This window comes from Mytilus trossulus, chromosome 4, assembly GCF_036588685.1.
Source record: "Mytilus trossulus isolate FHL-02 chromosome 4, PNRI_Mtr1.1.1.hap1, whole genome shotgun sequence".
Taxonomy (NCBI): Eukaryota; Metazoa; Mollusca; class Bivalvia; order Mytilida; family Mytilidae; genus Mytilus; species Mytilus trossulus.
Genome location: NC_086376.1, coordinates 88,061,055 through 88,086,503, shown reverse-complemented (window position 1 = coordinate 88,086,503; position 25,449 = coordinate 88,061,055). Strand labels below are relative to the sequence as shown.

General features: G+C 33.1%; 2 protein-coding genes across 2 annotated transcripts in view; both read left to right on the top strand.

The window, feature by feature from the left end:
• Window positions 1-25,449, top strand: part of LOC134716885 (fibrillin-1-like) — a 138,330-nt gene that overhangs the window by 79,587 nt on the left and 33,294 nt on the right. The window contains exons 54-66 of the mRNA XM_063579901.1: window positions 116-241; window positions 2,698-2,847; window positions 5,462-5,515; window positions 5,973-6,098; window positions 6,697-6,819; window positions 7,318-7,437; window positions 9,232-9,360; window positions 10,342-10,458; window positions 10,780-11,718; window positions 12,320-12,508; window positions 13,092-13,194; window positions 16,938-17,103; window positions 18,161-18,497. Of these exons, the coding sequence (XP_063435971.1) occupies window positions 116-241; window positions 2,698-2,847; window positions 5,462-5,515; window positions 5,973-6,098; window positions 6,697-6,819; window positions 7,318-7,437; window positions 9,232-9,360; window positions 10,342-10,458; window positions 10,780-11,718; window positions 12,320-12,508; window positions 13,092-13,194; window positions 16,938-17,103; window positions 18,161-18,497 (2,679 nt within the window). The remainder of the gene's footprint in view (window positions 1-115; window positions 242-2,697; window positions 2,848-5,461; window positions 5,516-5,972; window positions 6,099-6,696; window positions 6,820-7,317; window positions 7,438-9,231; window positions 9,361-10,341; window positions 10,459-10,779; window positions 11,719-12,319; window positions 12,509-13,091; window positions 13,195-16,937; window positions 17,104-18,160; window positions 18,498-25,449) is intronic.
• LOC134716240 (fibrillin-1-like) lies at window positions 10,059-19,831 on the top strand. Its single transcript, XM_063579114.1, has 6 exons — window positions 10,059-10,098; window positions 10,342-10,458; window positions 10,780-10,902; window positions 13,092-13,194; window positions 16,938-17,103; window positions 18,161-19,831. The coding sequence occupies exons 3-6, from the start codon at window positions 10,833-10,835 to the stop codon at window positions 18,518-18,520; spliced, it is 699 nt and encodes a 232-aa protein (XP_063435184.1). The 5' UTR covers window positions 10,059-10,098; window positions 10,342-10,458; window positions 10,780-10,832; the 3' UTR covers window positions 18,521-19,831.

The following is a 25,449-nucleotide window of genomic DNA, read 5'->3' as shown; positions in this document are numbered from 1 at the left end:
ACAACAATAGTTCAGCTTACAGCAATTAGAATCCATAAGAATCTTTATCTGGTTGCATTTTTTTTCTCATAGAAATCAAAGTAAAGTAATATATTTAAAATGATTAATGTTTTAGATATAAATGAATGTCAGACTATACAAGGTGTTTGTCAGCATGGTCGCTGTACCAATCTACAGGGTGGTTACAGATGTCAATGCCAGCCTGGATATAGTGTCAGTAGTGATGGAAAACATTGTATTGGTGAGTAACACCACTCTAAGAGATAGCTAAAAGCCCAAAGAAGTACATAGTTTGGTTTGCATGAAACGTTTGAGGTGCCCCTCTGTGCTGTACAAACACTTCATCCCCTTTCTACAGATCAATTCTAACTGTAATTGTTTTTATGGGCAAGGATCCTCCACCAATTGTTTTCCCTTTGTGTATCTTCTATTATTTAACATATCTGGTAGGTGAATAAATCTGTATTTATATTGGCTACTACCATCCAAGATATTTAATAAATTCCTGGTATAGGGGCAGTAAAATACCCTGTAGATGCATTATAAGCTCTACCCTCGTTGATATTGACTCTGTCAAATTTAATAACTTCTAATCCCTCAAGCCTAATTACATCACTAGATAGGGATGCAATGAAATATGGACCTGGAAAAAAAGAAAAAGCAATAGTATAATTTTCCAGATTTAATAAGCAATGTGTTTTCATGGATATTGTATTTTGTGGTTTTTACACAATAGAAAATTTGTTCCTTGTTGAATATTTGAATTTGTGGTTCACTTTTATCCATGAAATCCATGAAAGTTGATTTCCCACAAATAATCATTTATCCACAGTAGTTAACTTTTTAAGGAATGAATGTATGTTATTTCCAATAGACAGAACACATACTACAGTCATTTCTTATAATTTAATTCTTAATTCCATTTTAAACAATAGAAAATCATGAAAACGTTGATGACGGCACGGGTCACATGACAAAATGATGTCCATTGACTGATAAACAAAACAATGTCAGCCAATCCAAAGACTTGTTACATACAAAAGTATATTATATAATTATAATACAAATTAAATACTATTAACTTTCAGATTTTACAATTGGTATGGATTTATGGTCCTGAATACTGTAAATTCTGAAATTTGTAAAGTATTCAAAAAGTATAAGATGCTGGGGTTGGACAATTTTTATGCCCTACCTACGATATTAGAGGGGCATTATGTTTTCTGGTCTGTGGCTCCATTTGTTCCTTTGTCCGTCTGTCCGTGCGTCAGTTCAGGTTAAAGTTTTTGGTCAAGGTAGTTTTTGATTGAGCTGAAGTCCAATCAACTTGAAACTTAGTACACGTGTGGCTTATGATATGGTCTTTCTAATTTAAAGCCAAATTAGACTTTTGACCCCAATTTCACGGTCCACTTTACATAGAAAATGAAAGTGGGAGTTTCAGGTTAAAGTTTTTAGTCAATTTAGTTATTGATGAAGCTGAAGTCTAATCAACTTGAAGCTTATTACACTTATTGCTTATGATATGATCTGTCTAATTAAAAAGCCAAATAAGACTTTTGACCCCAATTTCACAGTCCACTTAACATAGAAAATGAAAGTGGGAGTTTCAGGTTAAAGTTTTTGATGAAATTGAAGTCCAATCAACTTGAAACTTAGTACGTATATTTCCTATAGTATGATCTTTCTAATTTTAATGCCAAATTAGATTTTTACCAAATTCATGGTCCATGGAACATGGAAAAGGATAGTGCGAGTGGGGCATCTGTGTACTTAGGACACATTCTTGTTTCCCAATAAAATACACATATAATCTCATTTAGTACCAGGATTCTGATTATAGAACCCACTGAGAACATTTCCAAAATGAGGGGGTATACATGCTTACATCTGTTTGTCCATTAAAATTAGCTTTAAAACATTTATCAAAAATTACACTTCAAAGCTTCATGGATTTTTATATCAATATTCATGTGAGCAATTGGTGTATATTTAAGTTTATGGTTTTCCCCAGGTCTGTATACAAGCCTATACAAAATTTGTTTTTCATGGAACATTTAATTACGTGTGGTTTACCCACAAAAACCATGAAAATTGGATTCCAACGAATAATAATGAATCCACAGTAAACATATTTCTTTTGTCTGTAACAAATATTGCGTAATAATTGTGGTCTGTAAACTGTATAGAATGAACACACTTTGTTTCCTGTTATTGAATATGTTTGGGACAGGCAATTATAGATAAGACGATAAGCAGGATACAAGTCTGAAATAGTTGAAAGTTGAACTTATTCAAAAAACATGTTTGAATAGAAAAGAGTTTACATAGGCATGCTGTATTGGTAATGAAAGAGTTTTTAAAGAAAAAAATGCATTGGAATAGGAAAGAGTTTTCCTAAAAAAAAAACCAGTGGTTTATCCAGAAATTTTCAAAAGGGGGGGTACTCCAATCATGACTCCGTGATTCCCTTTATAATCAACCAAATTTTCCTCAGAAAAGGGTGAAAAGGGACAGGTAAATTAATAATATTTAGTATGCAGTTGTATGAACATTGGAACAGTTCACTTCTATCGAGTTTATTTGACCCTACCTCTTCAGTGTTTGTAAATTTCATCTATCAATTTGTCACATCTACAAACATGGCCACTGTTGCTTAAAATATAACTGTTGTCCATTATACCTTTTATTTTTCAGATTCAAGAAATGGTTACTGTTACCTTCAGCTAGCAGGAGGACGATGTCGCCCTGAATCATCTACTGTATCCTTGTCTAAAACAGATTGTTGTTGTTCCTTAGCTGATGCCTGGGGACCAGCTTGTGAAAGATGTCCTTCAAGAAATTCAAGTAATTTTATATGTTCAAACTAATTAAATTGAAAGAAACTTTAAGGAACAATATTTGAATGTTCTTAATTAAATGACAAATTTTGAAAATGCTATGCTTTCAAACAACAAATATTTTTGTCACGCTTTTCTTCGGAACTATTGATCAGAAAACTTCATGCTTAGTCAGAAGCTTGACATTGATACTGTTGCCAACTTATTTTTCCCAGATATTTAAATTTGACATTTTTCATATTTACCTGATTTTTAGCTCACCTAAGTGAGATTTTCTCATCTTTGTCGTCTGTCCTTGTTAACTTTTACAAAAATCTTCTCCTCTGAAACTACTGGGCCAAATTAAACCAAACTTGGCCACAACCATCATTAGGGTATCTTGTTTTAAAATGTGTCCGGTGACCCAGCCAACCAACCAAGATGGCCACCATGGCTAAAAATAGAACAAAGGGGTAAAATGCAGTTTTTGGCTTATAACTCAGAAACTAAAGCATTTAAAGCAAATCTGACTGTAGTAAAATTGTTCATCAGGTCAAGATCTATCTGCCCTGAAATTTTCAGATGAATTGGACAACCTGTTGTTAGGTTGCTGCACCTGAACTGGTTATTAAATGAAATTTTACTGTTTTTAGTTATTATCTTGAATATTATTATAGATAGAGATAAACTGTACACAGCAATAATGTTCAGCAAAGCAAGATTTACAAACAAGTCAACTTGACCAAAATGATATTTTTGACAATTTGCCGACTGCAATATTGTCTGCAAAATGTCAAAAGTATGATAAGGCCGTTTTTATTTAATAAGTTGGTTTACGGACATCAGCCCAAAAAACTTAGGGTAGGAGGAGGGAAAAAAATTAAATTTAAACTAGATCTTTCCAGTTTGTTTTTTTTAATTGGTTTACGGATATCTGTAGGGCTCACACTTCTTCAGAATTATAGGGAGAAGTGACTTCTCTTTTTGAAACTGATAGGGAGAAGTGGTGAGATTTGAAAGAGAAGTGCTCATTCGTGTGGTGCCCTACAATGTTTGGATTTTACTATAGTATAAAGGGTCATATGTAAATAATGTTCTTTTTATATTGTTCAATTCATATCTGAGTATACAATTAAAGTAACATTTCAAATTAAAAGTTTACTTAGGTTCTTGTGAGAAACTTCCAACTAAATATTTAATATCTAGCACTAAATTGGTTTTTTTTATTTTGAAAAATGTAAAGAAATTAAAATATATCAATTACAATTTAATTCAAAACTATCTTAAGTATGAAATTCAGTGTTTCTCATCAAAAAATATATAAGTTATTAACCTGGTCCATAATATATTGATATTAGCTAGTGTGATAGTCTCAGAGTTAAGCAACTTTAATCAAGTTTGAAACAAATTCAATCCATAAAAAAATATAGGGAATTATAGACACCAATCAATTAGATGTAACTAAAAGTCTCTTAATGCATGTGACATACATAATTTTTCCCTTTGTGGTCAATATTCGTCTGTCAGCTGTTTCGTCCGTGCGTCCATAATAATTATTGTAAAAGTACGGATTTCGGTCTTAGCTGGTCCGGTTCAGATCCGTAGTTTAGAAATCGGTAAATGGCGGAGGAATGCAAGAAAATTTACAAAAATAAACGATGTTTAACAAGTTATTTGGAAAGGAACATGACGTTTTTAATGCAATAAATGGATTAAACATTTACTAGAGGCAACTTTTATCACGTTTAAATGAAGTAACAAACTTATTTTGCCGTCGAAATTTAGGTTGATGTACGTTTTCGAGTGACAAGCACCGGAACTTGCAAAAATGTTCGAGGTGATGAGTTGTATTTTTTATCAAATAAACTGCTACACACTGCAAATACAATGCTTCAGCCTCTTTTCTTAAGATAATGAACCGTTTATGTCTTAATTTCTTAAATTATCAATAAAAAAATGATGTTTCATCAACTTGTTAAAAATTGAAAATGTCCGATGACGGATGCGACTGGTATCGTCAAGAACAAGGCGACTTGTTTTCGATTTTGGGTGTCAGGGAAAGCTAACCAGTCACGTTTCCGGTGCACTGGTTTACGATTTTTTAAGTGCAGTAATAGGAAACAGAATACGAAACGTAAACACAAAAATTCCGTTTAAAATTTTCTTAGTAAATTGATAAATATGAGGTCGGCGGAAATAATTTTTAAGGACAAATATGCGTTTATTTTTATTTCAATTAGCGAAATTTCGGGTCGGCGGATCCGTAAACCAACTTATTTAATAAAAAAGGCCTAAGATACATATAACAGCTATGGTTCAGCTTTAAAGTTTTAAGATTAATTAAAGTATAGCTAATCGCCGTATTTGAATATCAAAAACGCATGACCAAACGATGCATGGATCACATGTGAAATTATCGGGTTTTATTTAACTGGGAAATCAATGTAATTCACTGCAACCAATGTAATAATAAGTTGTAAGGTTTGAAAGATTTTGAAATCTGTTAGACACCTACATCCTATTTGCTTAGCCTATAATATTGACAACTCAATGAAGTTTGATATATTGAGATTACAGTACATCAGGGTTTAAGGGAAAAGATTATGACTTGTTATTATTGATATTTTCTTTATAAATTGTAGGAGACTTTAAGAGGTTATGTCCTCATGGTCCTGGAAAAGATATTGGAGGAGGAGGTAAGTAATTTAATTTTAAGGAATTGTTCAAATACCGGATCATTTTTTATGGTCTGATGTAGATTTTTAAAATTTTGTAGAGAAACTTGTGTCAGTGTATTTATAAACATTATTTATGAATGTGCCTGTCCCAAGTCAGGAGCCTGTAATTCAGTGGTTGTTGTTTGTTTATGTGTTACATATATATTTGTTTTTCGTTCATTTTTTTACATAAATGAGGCTGTTAGTTTTCTCGTTTGAATTGTTTAACATTGTCTTATTAAGGCCTTTTACAGCTGACTATGCAGTATGGGCTTTGCTCATTGTTGAAGGCCGTACAGTGACTTATAGTTGTTCATGTTTGTGTCATTTTGGTCTTTTGTGGATAGTTGTCTCATTGGCAATCATACCACATCTTTTTTTTTATAAGGTAAAAAATTAAAGATAAATTTTTTTTTTTATATTTTCTACTTTCTAGATATAAATGAATGTTTGTTGTTTCCTAATGCGTGTCTCCATGGAAAGTGTGTGAATCAAGTTGGTTCTTACAGATGTATGTGTGACAAAGGATATAAAACAGATCTCTCAGGACACAAGTGTATAGGTAGGATATTTATATTTCACTTACTAATTTATGCATGTCTATTTGGTAATACAGTACATCATGTACATGTAAAAAAATAATGTTATACCCTACAAATAAAAAGTTGTTAAAGAGTATAATGTTTTTGACCTACTAATCATTGTATGTGATAATTTAAAATAGGTGCATTCCCAGATTAAAATTTTCACTTAGATTTACTCAAAAACTACTTCTTACTGCTATGATGGGATTTTTTTATGGAATATATTATCATAAAAATATATGTAACACATCAGAACTGACAAAAAAAAGCTTGCTTTTTTTTATTTTTTTTTAGGCTTTAGGCTTTTTTACAGGTTGGGCAATTAAAAATTTGAAATTTATTCTTGCAGCAATTTCAATAGCACAGGGGTGTATGGTGTGCTCTAAACGAAACTTTTTATTAAATTATATGAAATTAGAATTATTTTTTTTAACTTTAAACCAGGTCATAGACATGTGATAGTTGGAGTTAGCATACATGTAGTATCAACACAATTCTTATTCCATTTGAAACTTGATTGTAACAGGACAGATAATACATATAAATTTTTCATCTGAGATTATTCATTGTTTTCAGATGTAAATGAATGTGAAGATCGTCAGAAGCCATGTGAATTTGTATGTCAGAATATCCCTGGCAGTTACAAGTGTGCATGTCCTCGTGGTTATGTGCTCAATATGGATGGAAAGTCTTGTAGAGGTGAGTAGACAATAAAGAATGATTTACTGAAAAGCAAACCTTTTTGTGTAAGTTGTTACCCAACACTTTAACTAAAATTAATTTGGCTCGTTTAATTTTCTTAAAATTGTGACAAAGTATTTACCTTGACCCTTTGACAAAAATAAAAATTGGAACCGACCGTTTAATCACAAACATTACACTGGTTATATAGCAGTTTGACAAAAACTTATTTTGATCTTTGAAAAGCTTAATTTTCCCTTACCAACACAACGTAATTAAAACGTTAAGCTGATTTTACAGAGCTATCTCCCTGTAGTGTTAGGTACCACCTTAAATAATCAATTTATAATGAATTTGCAGTTGCAAGTTTAACATTCACATTTTTTTCTCTTGAAATAGTTTCATATTTCCTTTTTCTTATGGTGTAATTAAGATGAGTAAATAAACCTTTTCTTCTTATTTTAGTTGACACGATTCTTGTATTTTTTTATTGTTATTTAAAAAAAATGTTTGCAGATTTGGATGAATGTACAACAATGCAGCATAATTGTCAACATGAGTGTATTAATACAGTGGGAAGTTTCCAGTGTGGGTGTATGACAGGATTCAGACGTGGACCAGGACAACAGTGTATTGGTATGTGTAACAGTAATACTACACTAATTTATTCTCATGTCCGTCAATTGGTATGTGTAACAGAAATACTACACTAATTATTATGCCCACACTGTCCCTAGATAGAGGAGGCATTCAGGTTTACCCCTTCTCCATCTGTCTATTCAGCAATTCTGAAGGGCCAAGTGAGCTTTTCTCATCACTTGGTGTCCATTGTCGTCATCATTAACCAAACTTGGCCACAATCATCATTGGGGTATCTTGTTTAAAAAATGTGTCCGGTGACCAAGCTAACCAACCAAGATGGCCACCATGGCTAAAAATAGAACATAGGGGTAAAATGTAGATTTTGGCTTATAACTGTGAAACCAAAAGATTAAGAGCAAATCTGACATTGTTGTAAAATTGTTTATCAAGTAAAAATCTATGCCCTTAAATTTTCAAACAAATCCTACAAGTGGTTGTTGGATTGGTTCTCCTGAATTAGTAATTTTAGGGAAATTTGGCTGTTTTTGGTTATTACCTTGAATATTATTAAAGATAGAGATAAACTGTAAACAGCAATAATGTTCAGCAAAGTAAGATCTACAAATAAGTCAACATGACCAAAATGGTCAATTGACCCCTGAAAAAGTAATTGCCCTTTATAGTCTTTTTTTACCAATTTTTCTTAAATTTTTGTAATTTTTACAAAAATCGTCTCCTCTGAAACTGCTGGGCCAAACTTAACCAAACTTAGCCACAATCATTATTAGGGTATCTAGTCTAAATATTGTGCCTGGCAACCTGGCCAACCAATCAAGATGGCCACCATGGCTATAAATAGAACATTGGGGTAAAATGTAAATTTTGGCTTATAACTTTGAAACCAAAGCGTTTAGAGCAAATCTGACAAGGTGTTAAATTGTTTATCAAGTCAATATCTATCTGCCCTGAAATTTCTGATAAATTTCTGATGAATTTGACAACTGGTTAATAATTTTTAAGGAAATTTTGCCGTTTTTGGTTATTATCTTGAATACTATTATAAATAGAGATAAACTGTAAATGGCAAAAATGTCCAGCAAAGTTAGATATACAATTAAATGAACATGACCAAAATGGTCAGTTGACCTCTTAAGGAGTTATTGCCCTTTAAAGTCAATTTTAACAATTTTCATTAGTTTTTACAAAAACATTTTCTTCTGGAACTAAAGGGGCCAAGTTCATTAAAGATAAACAAAATTTTAAGTAGCAAGAATGTTCATTAAAGAAAGATCTCGAAACATATCACCATCACCAAAACACATTTTTCCATCTGAGTCTATCTGACAATCTGTTTTCTTTGTTTGATATGCATATATACTGTGAGCGACACAGGCTCTTAAGAGCCTCTAGCTCTTTGTTTACCTTAATTACAATATGTAAGAAACAAAAACACAATGCTTAATATCACCAAACACAGATTGATTAAAATAGTGATGGTGTCACTTTAAAAGTTGTGTTATTGAGCATTCAAGAAATGGTGAATTTGCTGTTTCTCCACTCTACATGTATGTTGTCTCATTCTTTTATTCTGAGACTCATACACAATGTTTTTTGTGCCACTAAACCGAGATCAAATTCAAATGTGGTTGATTGCACCATGGACACATTTCTCTTATATTCTGTATGTGAACATGAGATGGTGATGCATCTTGTTTGATTATACATGTACATCATACTACATGGAAATAAGATTTTTAATCAATAATTTGTTTGAATGCATTTCTGTTTATATGTAAACAGATACATTACTTTTTTCAGCAATTTCTATGTATTTATATTGTGTTACAGATATAAATGAATGTAATGAAAATCGTGGTTTGTGTGGACCAGGAGGAACTTGTCACAATACAAGAGGAAGCTTCCGATGTACATGCCCTGAGGGGTACAAAGTGGATATAACAGGAGAACAATGTTTGGGTAAGTTAAGGGGATGTCAAAGGAGAACAATGTATGGGTAAGTTAAGGGGATATCACAGGAGAACAATGTATTGGTAAGTTTAGGGGATATCACAGGAGAACAATGTGTGGGTAAGTTAAGGGGATATCACAGGAGAACAATGTGTGGGTCAGTTAAGAGGATATCACAGGAGAACAATGTGTGGGTTAGTTAAGGGGATATCACAGGAGAACAATGTGTGGGTAATTTAAGGGGATACCACAGGAGAACAATGTGTGGGTAAGTTAAGGGGATATCACAGGAGAACAATGTGGGTAAGTTTAGGGGATATCACAGGAGAACAATGTGTGGGTAAGTTATGGGGATATAACAGGAGAACAATGAGTGGGTAAGTTAAGGGGATATCACAGGAGAACAATGTGTGGGTTAGTTAAAGGGATGTCACAGGAGAACAATGTGTGGGTAAGTTAAGGGGATATCACAGGAGAACAAGGTGTGGGTTAGTTAAAGGGATACCACATGAGAACAATGTGTGGGTAAGTTAAGGGGATATCACAGGAGAACAAGGTGTGGGTAAGTTAAGGGGATATCACAGGAGAACAAGGTGTGGGTTAGTTAAAGGGATGTCACAGGAGAACAATGTGTGGGTAAGTTAAGGGGATATCACAGGAGAACAAGGTGTGGGTTAGTTAAAGGGATACCACATGAGAACAATGTGTGGGTAAGTTAAGGGGATATCACAGGAGAACAATGTGTGGGTTAGTTAAAGGGATGTCACAGGAGAACAAGGTGTGGGTAAGTTAAGGGGATATCACAGGAGGACAATGTATTGGTAAGTTAAGGGGATATCACAGGAGAACAAGGTATGGGTAAGTTAAGGGGATGTCACAGGAGAAAAGATGAATGATGTAATTATATAGGATTGTCAAGAAGAAATAAACAAAAATTAAATAACATATGAATTTAATATTTCTCCTTACATATTGAAACATTTGTTTCAGATGTAGATGAATGTGCCGATGGAAGATGTAGAGAGGGCTGCCAGAACCTGCCTGGCTCATGGAGGTGTACATGTCCTCCTGGGTACATACAGACTTATGCTTGGGGACAGTGTGAAGGTATGTTGCTTGATAGAGATAAGTTTTCAGACTGAAAGTCCTATATATCATTTTGTATATAGATGTGCATTACATGTACAATATCAAATAATTTATCTGAAAATTAGTATTACAATATGATTTAAAAAAATCTAAAGGATGAAATTGGCAGCCCAAACTATTTGAAATAAACTTTGATTTTCGAGGAGTCATTTTAAAATTTATCTTCGATAAGATGGAAACAATCAGGAAAACTCATTGAATAAACAAATCATTTTTATCTGTTTACAATGTTGACGACATAAATATCTTGTTAACTTTTGTATATATTGTATATTACAGACACAGATGAATGTACAGAAGGTTCTATCTGTGGAGTATCACAGTGTATTAATATGCCTGGTAGTTACAGTTGTCAGTGTAATACAGGGATGGACTTTGATCCTAACTCATTGTCATGTATCAGTAAGTTTATTACAGGGATGGACTTTGATCCTAACTCATTGTCCTGTATCAGTAAGTTTAATACAGAAATGGACTTTGATCCTAACTCATTGTCCTGTATCAGTAAGTGTAATACAGGGATGGACTTTGATCCTAACTCATTATCCTGTATCAGTAAGTGTAATACAGGGATGGACTTTGATCCTAACTCATTGTCCTGTATCAGTAAGTTTAATAAAGGGATGGACTTTGATCCTAACTCATTGTCCTGTATCAGTAAGTTTAATACAGAAATGGACTTTGATCCTAACTCATTGTCCTGTATCAGTAAGTTTAATACAGAAATGGACTTTGATCCTAACTCATTATCCTGTATCAGTAAGTTTAATAAAGGGATGGACTTTGATCCTAACTCATTGTCCTGTATCAGTAAGTTTAATACAGAAATGGACTTTGATCCTAACTCATTGTCCTGTATCAGTAAGTTTAATACAGAAATGGACTTTGATCCTAACTCATTGTCCTGTATCAGTAAGTGTAATACAGGGATGGACTTTGATCCTAACTCATTGTCCTGTATCAGTAAGTGTAATACAGGGATGGACTTTGATCCTAACTCATTGTCCTGTATCAGTAAGTTTAATACAGGGATGGACTTTGATCCCAACTCATTGTCCTGTATCAGTAAGTTTAATACAGGGATGGACTTTGATCCTAACTCATTGTCCTGTATCAGTAAGTTTAATACAGGGATGGACTTTGATCCCAACTCATTGTCCTGTATCAGTAAGTTTAATACAGGAATGGACTTTGATCCTAACTCATTGTACTGTATCAGTAAGTTTAATACAGGGTTGGAACCTGAACTCAAATACAGAGATGAACTCTGATCTCAATACATTGTCATTTACCAGTTAGGTTAATACAGGGATTGACTTTGATCTCAATACATTGTCATTTACCAGTTAGGTTAATACAGGGATTGACTCTGATCTCAATACATTGTCATTTACCAGTTAGGTTAATACAGGGATTGACTTTGATCTCAATACATTGTCATTTATCAGTTAGGTTAATACAGGGATTGACTCTGATCTCAATCCATTGTCATTTATCAGTTAGGTTAATACAGGGATTGACTCTGATCTCAATCCATTGTCATTTATCAGTTAGGTTAATACAGGGATTGACTCTGATCTCAATCCATTGTCATTTATCAGTTAGGTTAATACAGGGATTGACTCTGATCTCAATACATTGTCATTTATCAGTTAGGTTAATACAGGGATTGACTCTGATCTCAATCCATTGTCATTTATCAGTAAGGTTAATACAGGGATTGACTCTGATCTCAATCCATTGTCATTTATCAGTTATGTTAATACAGGGATTGACTCTGATCTCAATCCATTGTCATTTATCAGTTAGGTTAATACAGGGATTGACTCTGATCTCAATCCATTGTCATTTATCAGTAAGGTTAATACAGGGATTGACTCTGATCTCAATCCATTGTCATTTATCAGTTATGTTAATACAGGGATTGACTCTGATCTCAATCCATTGTCATTTATCAGTTATGTTAATACAGGGATTGACTCTGATCTCAATACATTGTCATTTATCAGTTAGGTTAATACAGGGATTGACTTTGATCTCAATACATTGTCATGTTCTAACTATTCAATATAAATATTATGTTAGTAACATGTAATAAAAAAGTCTGTGAAAAGCAGGGATGCTTTTTGGAAACATCTGTTCATGCCTATTAAATATTATTAAAATTGTCATCGCCCTGTTTAAATTTTTTTTTAACAAATCAATGAATATCTCATAATTTTTAAAGTTTGAATAGCTATTGGAATAAAAAAAATACCAATATTTGTTGAAGAGGCCATTATATTGCAGAAATTTCATAGAAATAGTAAATAGAGATTTCAACAATATACCTTAAGAATACTATCCTTCGTCAGCCCTTGATTTACATAAGGGCTATTCTAGATAAAAATGTATGGGGTTTTGGAAGGCAGTTTTTTTCAGCATCCCCCACCCAGACAATTGAAATTGAGAATTATAGTGTGAAAAGTTGCTCTGATATACATCACCCTTGTATTATAAATACAATGTGCCTTCCAACCCCCCATATATTTTTTCTGGAATAGCCCTAACATCTTTTTATGTTATTAATTTATATAATTTGTTTATTTCAGCTTTGAATGCTTGTGGTACTGATCCATGTCTGTTTGGTTGTGCTCCTACAGTGTCATCCTTTACATGTGGATGTCCTAATGGATATCATAGCATGGGACAAGGGTAGGTATAGTAAGAATTACCTCCCTTTGTTAATGTGGATGTCCTAATGGATATCATAGCATGGGACAAGGGTAGGTATAGTAAGAATTACCTCCCTTTGTTTATGTGGATGTCCTAATGGATATCATAGCATGGGACAAGGGTAGGTATAGTAAGAATTACCTCTCTTTGTTTATGTGGATGTCCTAATGGATATCATAGCATGGGACAAGGGTAGGTATAGTAAGAATTACCTCCCTTTGTTTATGTGGATGTCCTAATGGATATCATAGCATGGGACAAGGGTAGGTATAGTAAGAATTACCTCTCTTTGTTTATGTGGATGTCCTAATAGATATCATAGCATGGGACAAGGGTAGGTATAGTAAGAATTACCTCTCTATGTTTATGTGGATGTCCTAATGGATATCATAGCATGGGACAAGAATAGGTATAGTAAGAATTACCTCTCTATGTTTATGTGGATGTCCTAATAGATATCATAGCATGGGACAAGGGTAGGTATAGTAAGAATTACCTCTCTATGTTTATGTGGATGTCCTAATGGATATCATAGCATGGGACAAGGGTAGGTATAGTAAGAATTACCTCTCTATGTTAATGTGGATGTCCTAATGGATATCATAGTATGGGACAAGGATAGGTATAGTAAGAATTACCTCTCTATGTTAATGTGGATGTCCTAATGGATATCATAGCATGGGACAAGGGTAGGTATAGTAAGAATTACCTCTCTATGTTAATGTGGATGTCCTAATGGATATCATAGTATGGGACAAGGATAGGTATAGTAAGAATTACCTCTCTATGTTAATGATGATGTCCTAATGGATATCATAGTATGGGACAAGGATAGGTATAGTAAGAATTACCTCTCTATGTTAATGTGGATGTCCTTATGGATATCATAGTATGGGACAAGGATAGGTATAGTAAGAATCATAGCATGGGACAAGGGTAGGTATAGTAAGAATAACCTCTCTATGTTAATGTGGATGTCCTAATGGATATCATAGCATGGGACAAGGGTAGGTATAGTAAGAATTACCTCTCTATGTTAATGTGGATGTCCTAATGGATATCATAGCATGGGACAAGGGTAGGTATAGTAAGAATTACCTCTCTTTGTTTATGTGGATGTCCTTATAGATATCATAGCATGGGACAAGGGTAGGTATAGTAAGAATTACCTCTCTATGTTTATGTGGATGTTCTAATGGATATCATAGCATGGGACAAGGGTAGGTATAGTAAGAATTACCTCTCTATGTTTATGTGGATGTCCTAATAGATATCATAGCATGGGACAAGGATAGGTATAGTAAGAATTACCTCTCTATGTTTATGTGGATGTCCTAATGGATATCATAGCATGGGACAAGGGTAGGTATAGTAAGAATTACCTCTCTATGTTAATGTGGATGTCCTAATGGATATCATAGTATGGGACAAGGATAGGTATAGTAAGAATTACCTCTCTATGTTAATGTGGATGTCCTAATGGATATCATAGTATGGGACAAGGATAGGTATAGTAAGAATCATAGCATGGGACAAGGGTAGGTATAGTAAGAATAACCTCTCTATGTTAATGTGGATGTCCTAATGGATATCATAGTATGGGACAAGGATAGGTATAGTAAGAATTACCTCTCTATGTTTATGTGGATGTCCTAATGGATATCATAGCAAGGGACAAGGATAGGTATAGTAAGAATTACCTCTCTATGTTAATGTGGATGTCCTAATGGATATCATAGCATGGGACAAGGGTATGTATAGTAAGAATTACCTCTCTATGTTAATGTGGATGTCCTAATGGATATCATAGCATGGGACAAGGGTAGGTATAGTAAGAATTACCTCCCTTTGTTTATGTGGATGTCCTAATGGATATCATAGCATGGGACAAGGGTAGGTATAGTAAGAATTACCTCTCTTTGTTTATGTGGATGTCCTAATAGATATCATAGCATGGGACAAGGGTAGGTATAGTAAGAATTACCTCTCTATGTTTATGTGGATGTCCTAATGGATATCATAGCATGGGACAAGGGTAGGTATAGTAAGAATTACCTCTCTATGTTAATGTGGATGTCCTAATGGATATCATAGCATGGGACAAGGGTAGGTATAGTAAGAATTACCTCTCTATGTTAATGTGGATGTCCTAATGGATATCATAGCATGGGACAAGGGTAGGTATAGTAAGAATTACCTCTCTATGTTAATGTGGATGTCCTAATGGATATCATAGTATGGGACAAGGATAGGTATAGTAAGAATTACCTCTCTATGTTAATGTGGATGTCCTAATGGATATCATAGTATGGGACAAGGATAGGTATAGGAAGAATTACCTCGCTATGTTAATGTGGATGTCCTAATGGATATCATAGTATGGGACAAGGATAGGTATAGTAAGAATCATAGCATGGGACAAGGGTAGGTATAGGAAGAATTACCTCTCTATGTTTCTGTGGATGTCCTAATGGATATCATAGCATGGGACAAGGGTAGGTATAGTAAGAATTACCTCTCTATGTTTATGTGGATGTCCTAATGGATATCATAGCATTGGACAAGGGTAGGTATAGTAAGAATTACCTCTCTATGTTTATGTGGATGTCCTAATGGATATCATAGCATGGGACAAGGGTAGGTATAGTAAGAATTACCTCTCTATGTTTATGTGGATGTCCTAATGGATATCATAGCATGGGACAAGGGTAGGTATAGTAAGACTTACCTCTCTATGTTAATGTGGATGTCCTAATGGATATCATAGCATGGGACAGGGGTAGGTATAGTAAGAATTACCTCTCTATGTTTATGTGGATGTCCTAATGGATATCATAGCATGGGACAAGGGTAGGTATAGTAAGAATTACATCTCTATGTTTATGTTGATGTTCTAATGGATATCATAGCATGGGACAAGGGTAGGTATAGTAAGAATTACCTCTCTATGTTAATGTGGATGTCCTAATGGATATCATAGCATGGGACAATGGTAGGTATAGTAAGAATTACCTCCCTTTGTTTATGTGGATGTCCTAATGGATATCATAGCATGGGACAAGGGTAGGTATAGTAAGAATTACCTCTCTATGTTTATGTTGATGTCCTAATGGATATCATAGCATGGGACAAGGGTAGGTATAGTAAGAATTACCTCTCTATGTTTACATGTGGATGTCCTAATGGATATCATAGCATGGGACAAGGGTAGGTATAGTCAGAATTACCTCTCTATGTTTATGACCAGCCTATGAAGTAGATGGTTCATTATGTTTTAGTGCATGTCTGTGTGATTTGATGGTTCATTTAAATTGAAAATATAAGTTTGAAATCAGTACACTCTCAGTTGGTATGAAGGAATTGAAGTTTACCATGAAGTTGTAGTCACATCAAATTGATATTTAGGTAAGGCAGTGGGGGTGGGGGAAGACCATCTTGTTGACAAATATTCTTACTCATTTCTACACCAAAGAATAGAATGCATTACATTTCAAAGAAAATGATGATCATTATTTCTGGTTAAAAAAATAAAAGTTTAATATTCGGTCCTGCTGAGAGTCAACCAGTCCACCATTGATTATACTACTACATGTAGATATGTAAGTGAGGACCAATGCAATCATTTAGTATGGCTTCATGTATTTTAGGCATTGTGTACTGGCTGTTGTAGATATGTAAATGAGGACCAATGAAATCATTTAATATGGCTTCATGTATTTTAGGCATTGTGTACTGGCAGTAGAACCAACATTACAACCTGGTCAGAACATACCTCATGTAGCAGCCCCAACAGGGGGACCAGGTGTCCCTCCAGGAGAAGGCTGTTATGGCTGTGATATAGAAAATAAAGACTTGCCTCTATCAAAAAGAGCAAAAAGAAGTATACAGGTAAATGCTATATAAACAACAAAAATCCATATTTTTACAAATTTAATTCCTGGAAAAGTTGAATGAGATTTTTTTATAACCCATGTTGAAGTCTGTGATGAAGATCTTAAAAACTAAAAGACTGAATGATAAACTATTAAAAGACTTGGTGTTAGTACCCATCATAGGGAGTGGAAAATATTCCATAGTATCAAGTTCTTTAACCTATATTTTATAGAAAATTTTAAATAATTTATAATTTTGTAAAGTCATATTCAAATAATGGGAGATATTTTTTTTTGTTTGTTTGTTTTTTTTAGATTTTGTATCAGATTATTTAATATCCCTGATCATATTTTTACAGTCTTTTAATAATGGAAATAAAAGCTGGATGATTTTGTATTTAATTATAACAGAGCACATTTGTTATAAAGCACAAGCATTTTAAATAGCAAACATTGATGTAAATTGGGAATAAGTTCAACTAACTTTACAAATAGTTGCTTTAGAAGCACAAAATGAATTCATATTTTTGTAGGATTTGTCATGTTTTCAAGATCAAGTTCATTTCTCTGACACTAACTAAGTCTGTCAGAACCTTTGCGTTTTAATGAATGTACCCAGTTATCAAATCTGTGAATGAGTTTTGATAATGAGAAAATCTGACGGGGACCATTTTTTCAGGAGTGAAACTGGTAAAAAAAAAAATGCCATATTTATTCTTATTGATAGCATTTTCATTTTTCATCAGATTGATTTCAACCATGTTGAATAAGTTTCAAAATGAGAAAATCTGCATAGAGGGCCGTTTTTGCAAAGAGGGGTTTGTTAAAACATCCTGTAGTAAATATCAGATACTGATTCAAATTTGAATGACTGTTTCCACTCATCAAATACCTTTGTGAGTTTGATAATCAGAAAAATTGAAATCTGTGACCCTTTTTTGGATGTGAGGCTTATTACATGATTAAATTTAAGTTACAACTTCATTTAATTCCAGTGTATTCAAATCATCTTAGAAAAACAGTTTTATATTACTATTAGGATTAATAAAAACTTCTTAATCATTATTTTACAGGATAACAACACCAATATGAACTCTACAATTGATGAGCCCTTGGATCCATCAAAACCATTAATACTAACAGTCCCAAGGTCACAGATCAAACCAAAAATGACAATATTGAAAGTTTTACCAGCTCTCGTAGCTCTCAAAGATAATGTACGGTATAAATTAGCTAAAGGAAGCGGGAATAGAGTATTCTTAATGAATACCAGGAAAGGAGTCAGTTCTTTACAGTTCAGGAGAAAAGTACGAAAGCAAAGAACATTTAACCTTGACATTGTAGCTCGTCCAAGAATAAAAAGGGAAAAAATTGGTGGCAAACTTGTACATCTAAAGAAAGTTGATATTCGTTTAACTGTATCTATATTATGAGGATTGTTATTTTAACATTTAGCAATTGACTGCCAGATTCCAGTTCATACATTGGATAAAAGTGCCTTTAAAACGTGTATTGTTTGGGTTGAAATGTTCAAATTCAGGTCTAACTGAGAAATGTATGGTGTTTTATGCAACAAAAGTTTTTCTGAATATTTATATGCTGTTCAGGTCGCTATAATACTTTCAGGTACCACTGACTAATTCTCAGTATTAATAAAATGTTTTATTTTCAAATAAAGAATTTTTAAAGATAGATATGTATGTAAAAAGTAGTTAGGAGTAGATATATTTGGAAATCTCTCAGGATTTTAAGGATAGGTGCCAGTTATAATGATATGAAAGTATTATAGATTATGTGAGTCACAAAGACCAAGATTATGACTGATTTTTTGCCCATGTTTATTAGAAGAACTACTTAAAGGGACGATTTGGCCTTGAAAACATCATCAATAATTAAACCCACTATCAAAAAGGGTCAATTTCTACCAGCTCTTATAAAGACCAGCAACTTTTGATATTTTTTTTTTTATTCTAGATGATTTGAATCATATTTGTTTTTATTTGGGAAAATATAGATACAGCATTAAATAATTTGTATTAAATCACATAATTTGCATTTATATGTATATTTCACTCATTGTTTTGTGTGTTTGGTATGAGGTTAAGTACACATCTTAGGTCATCCCTTGTCAGTTGATGAAAGTAAACCGTTAAAATTAACAAGAACTATCATCCCTTCAAGTCATTAAAAAGAAAAAAGTTTTGTTAAATATTATTTTGTATAAAACAGATATATTAAATTTTTGAGCGCATTTCCTGAAGATTGCAAAAGATGTTGACCATTGGTCAGACAATAAGATAATAGTTTCATGGTGTGATACAGTTTGATCATGTACATTTTTTATGATACATAAGATATTTAGGTTAGGTGTTTTTCATTTTCTATTTGTATTATTTTAGCTAGAAAAAAATATAGCTGTTTCAAAAACATATTATAAAGCTTTAATTTAAACATTGAAATCCATATGGTTTCAAAAAATGCATTTTTTGTAAAAATGTGTATGTGCCTTAGAATTTTAGAAAATGCACCATTTGTATTTATATCTGTATTTATATTAGGCAAGGTTCATGCTAATCATATATATTTTGATTGTATTTTCTGCTTTTTTTAAGATTCAGATGTAAAGTAGTTTGTTGTGTAACTGCATGTACAGTAACATGTATAAATGAGTGCTTTCAGATATATAAAATGTGTTCTAGTTATTCTAGATGCTCTAAATCAATTAATAAACTATAATTTTGTTACTTTTACTTTCTTTTTTTCTGTGACATCTCAGGAAAAGGATTTGTAATGCTGCAGCCATTTTGTAAATACTTAAGATAATCATAAGAGTGGTCGTAAGTATCACGTGGAGACTTAAGTGTGCACACTCTTGACGTAAAATCTTTGGTGAAATTGGTTATGGACTTAAGTGTAATCTTAAACTTGCGATGTTTTGTGAAATTGGCCCCAGGTTCTTTATTAAATTTTATGCCCTTGTCATAGTGGAGGGGGGAATACAGTTTTACCCTTGTCTGTACACCCCAAAATTAGTTTCAGTCCTCTTACTTCAATTTGCCACAACCAAATGTAATGAAACTTATACACAATGCTTTTTGACCAATTTTTAATTTTTGTGGCATGACTTTTACCATTAGAGAGTTATGCCCCTGTACAAATGGAAAATTTGCTGAAACTTCAATACAATGCTTATTACCTCAAAACTCAGATGAAATACTGGTACAAATTTGGGTAGCATGACTTTAAATGTTCTTTAGTTGTGACCCTATATAATGTGATAAGCATGCAGAGGCACCATCTGTGTCCCATGGACACATTCCCCATTTAGTTTTAGCTTAATACTATATCACTAAACGTCTGATCATATTGAGCTTCCTGTTGTCAATTCTTTCAATTGTTTTGAAACTTTTAACAACAGTCTGTTCTATGTTGTTTTGGAATTTCTACACCCAAAGAGGAAGAACTGTATTCCTTCACTTTATTGGATTACTTCTCTACAAGTGCTCTACAAAACCTCTTCCTGAACTATTAACATAAATTTTATCAGCAATCAAGGCTGGTGGCATATGGTATTTTGGACCCCCTAAAAGTTAACCTGGTGTCAAAATACTAGTTAGAAAATTGACCCTGGGGTTAAAATGCCATTATGAATATTGAAACTAGTCAAAATTGTGTTTTATATTGCATTTTCACTCCTTAGTAATTATACTGCAATGAGTATCATGAACAAACAAAGTATGTCCTTAAAAAGATTTTTTCACCATTTAACACCTTTTTCAAGGCTATAGTATTTTGACCCTCCTGCCATGGAAAATTAAACCCCAGGCAGATGTCAAAACTTTATTTTTTTTTGGAGACTGCGACTTTTGTCGCAAAAAGCTTATCATAGGGATAATGATTAATTGGGGTGGATGGTAAACAACTTCTTAAAAGCTTCATATTTTATACAGTAGAAGACCTGAACGCTTCATACTTTTTTTTTATAGATGCCTCATTTTGCGAAGTCTCAATCTGTCACATTTCCATTGTCCTTAAACTCATTTTTTATCAGTGATTATTTGAAAAAAGTTGAGATTTTCTCTCTTATAAGGAGTAAAAGGATAACTATATTTGGTATGTGTGTACATTGCAAGGTCCTGATGCCTGTCAGACAATTTTCACTTGACCTCGACCTCATTTTATGGATCAGTGAACAAGGTTAAGTTTTGGTGGTCAAGTCCATATCTCGGATACTATAAGCAATAGGTCTAGTATATTTGGTGTATTGAAGCATTGTAAGGTGTACATATTCCACTGGCAGGTGTCACCTGACCTTGACCTCTTTTTCATGGTACAGTGGTCAAAGTCAAGTTTTTGTCTTTTTTTCCTAATACTATACGAAAAGGTCGCCATATTTTGGTGTATAGAAATATTTTATGATGTGTATGACATACCTGTCAACCTGTGACGATGAAAATGCAGGTCATTACCTGAATTGAAGAATGAAATGTCAGGTCATAACGCATACGAACTTTTTCAAGCTGAATTTCACTAATTAGGGGACATTTTTTTTATAATTTCAATAAAAGTTTCCAAAACATGTTCTTTTAATCATTATTTCATGGTACTTTGAAAAGCTTTTGAAAACTTTGTGACACTTCCTCCTCTTCTTTGACATACTATGTCAGTCTCACGGGCGTATTGCTTTTCCGCTAATTTTTCAAAGTTCCAATACTACGTTTCCGCAAATTTGAAATATGCGTTTCCGCAATTTGTATTTATTACTTTTCCGCAAATTTACCTGGTAAATTAAAAACATTTGAATGAACATGTATGATAAATTATTTATTTTTTCTTTCTAAATAAAGAAAATGTTCTGATCTCGGTAAAGCTACAATTTACTAGATATAACTACTGACTCAGGTAAGGATGAGTTAAACTTCATTGAGAAATCTTTGGTTTGGCTTACTTGCCTACTGACATGATTGAAAAATGCTTTGTTGAATTAATTGCTGATGCTCAATCTGACGATAAATGCATGAGGTCTGCCGATTATATATTGGAATTTTATATAAATGGCAATTGCGATTTCCACCAACCATTTGTACATCACCCCTGACCCCGAGGAAAAGAGAACAACGAATGGTGTCGAGTCTTTTTGTGCCTACCTGAACGAGCAGTTTTACGCTAGCCATCCTACCATATTTGTCTTTGTCGATGTGTTATTGAAACTGAAGACAACATCTTACATAAAGATGAGAACTCTAACTGTAAAAGCACCCGTTCGGAAATATGAAAAGGTGAAGATGGCCTTCCTTCCTGAACAAAATACAAAATTCGTAAACAGTGAATGTGCTTATATGGACTTTTTACGACGTGTTGGCTACAAATATTCTGCCAGAACTGACTTATGACCTCAGATCAAGATATTTTTGAACATACTTTTTCATACATTTTAATGATGTATTTTACTTACATGTTATGATGACCTTTAACTTAATACATATTTATTTTTGGGATACGATTGCTGTCAAGCAATCTGTAGACTTTTACCATTGACCCTATGACACACTCCCTCACGTCATTCGTTTTATTCTAAACATTCGGCAACATCTCAGATTCTTATGATTGTCTTGCTTTAAAAGGTACAAACAAGCAAAACAATTGAACATAAACAACTTTCCTGTAATGTTTTACTCATAATCTTCATGTATGATATTTTCCTTGACTTATATGCGTGTTTTTAACAATACGGAAAATCAGAATTAAACAGTATTTATATTTAGTGTTTTTATAAATTTAGAAACACGTCAGAGGGAATTCCCAAATTTTGATAACTTGCGAGAGTTCTCTGAAAGCCGATCGATAATTCTATTTCTGTCACAAGAACTGAAGTGGAGTATTTCTATATTTTACCGTTATGAAACTGATATTTGATACTGTACTCTCATAAAGAAATGGAGAACCATTCATCATATTTAATAAACGTTCTTGTTCCAAATCGCAAGTCGCGGTTTGTATTAATGTCCATGCGTGGTCTCACTAATTAGAGACAAAAAGAATTGTAGAGACAAAAAGCGTCAAGAAGCGACAAGAAGAATAATATTAGCAACAAGAAACTATTTAGCGATAACAAAACATTTTTTTATTTATATTACTTATTCGAAATTAATATTAAAAAAATATGCAAAAGAAAACAATTTCAACGACAGGAAAGTTAATTTTGATAGGGGGGAAAAATGAAACTTGTAAATCTAATTCAGTTGCTACATTTATTTACATGATATTTTATAAGGTGTCACAGGAAGTATATTTTGTCTTTTTATTTGTTTTTAAAACCATTTTTGTACAACATATAATTAACTTGCAAAATGCATTATTTGTGCATAATTGTCCAGAAAATTCATACACAAATTGTGAAATACAAATTAAGAACTGAAATCAAACAAGAGGAAAACATAATTAAATTGTGAATATTTTTCATCATTTTATTTAGTGTATTGTCTCATTTAACGATATTTATCATGTTTATGCATATAGATTGAAGATTAAAGGAAACTGATGACAATCTTGAGTTTTCAACAGGTGTTCACTATTCGGTACAATAATTTTATATTCTGGTGCGTGTAATTGATGAAGGTGTTAATGGATGTTATTGTTGCAATAAAACAAAGGACACGCACCTAGTTACTCTCATTTGTTGCTCTTAATTGTGTATTACCTTAGAGTGAAGCCACAGCTAATGTTGGTCCTATCAGGAAAAATTAATTGTACAGTTAGGAAGGAAATAATATATCATGTTTTTGTTTTATTAAATCCTTCAAAAGGAAGGTGACAAATCTTTGTTTTTATTTTCATTTTATAGCGTTTACATTTCCTTTGCTCTTACACATGTTTAATTTCTACATCTATCAATATGATAATAAAAAGTACACAATCTCTTCATCGATTTTTTTTTTATTTCTTCATCTTTCAATATAATCCTAAAAAATATTTTAATGTATGTGATAACAAAATGTATTCTTGTCGCTTAATAGCTTCTTGTTGCTTTTTGTCACTTATTATTTTTCTTCTTGTCGCTTCTTGACGCTTTTGTCGCTAATTAGTGAGACCCCACATGCGTGTAGTTTTCCTGATTTCAAGGGGTATCAGATTGAGTGATTCCCCGCTTCATTGATTAATTTGAAACTCATGGGATTCTTTCTATGTCTGTCTACATATGGAGGGCTATTGTTGTTGCATAATTTTAAATCACATGCATAATTTAAATTAAAATAAATGTTTCATCGTAAAAATTACCTATAACACCTCTTCAGCAGAAATGGAATCTTCCATGTTATCGTTTCGAGTTGTCTCCCCTTTCGAAGTATTCGTCAAGAAGAATTAACTCGTTAATGCCGGTAAACGTCGTATTATATTAAGAACGATCTCAATGTAAACAGAGGAGTGTGTACGGAAATGAGTCATGCCCTCTGACCCAAAGGAACTTCAATAATTAAAGAGTAAGAAATGGGGTTCCTCCTAAACTGGTCCGCCGTTCTATATATATATATATAGCTTCGCACCGAAGGTCAGTGTAGCGATAAGTGAACACAATATGATAGGGGTCAAGTTTAGGGTTCCTCCTAGAATTACGGTGATAAGATACGGAAACAAGTTAACTCGTACCACGGCATTGGAACCAAAAAAGTTAACTTGTACTACTGGGAAGTCGTAACATTCAGAAAAACATATAAAAAATACGATGTTTTATGGGTTTCTGTTTGTAAACTTAATAGAAATAAAGTTGAATTACTTGAATTTTACACAGGAGTTAAATGAAAACTTAGACAAAAATAAAGAATGTTTTAAAGCATTAATGTTTTAACTGATCTTTCAAACTAGAACATAGGCGGATCCAGCCCCCCCCCTTTTTTTGTGGAAAAAAATGATCATAAAGGGAATCATTGAAGCATGACTGGAGCGGGCCCCCTCTTAGGTCAGTCAGCGGGCTCCCCCTTAGGAAAAGTTCTGGATCCGCCACTGTAGAACTTAATCCAGAAGAAAGTTAAAACATTGCTTTAACTGTACCTTATTAAAATTGAACATGTTGAATATGTATATATCCAATTTAAGTTAATTAAAGCTGTAATCCATGATCACAAATTGAATGCTATGTTTACAATTGTTGAAAGCCATGTGCTTTTTTTGCGGGGAAAATGTGGACCCCCTTAACAGGAATAAGTTAAATTTCATTGTTACATTTATTTATAGACAGTAAAAATAATTTTGGCAATCATTTTGACTAACTGCTAAGATTTTATTATTCATGAAAAATTTTCTTCGGGTGAAACTGTATATACACAGGCACTTGTCTAAGAAGAAAAAAAATCCTATATACGTG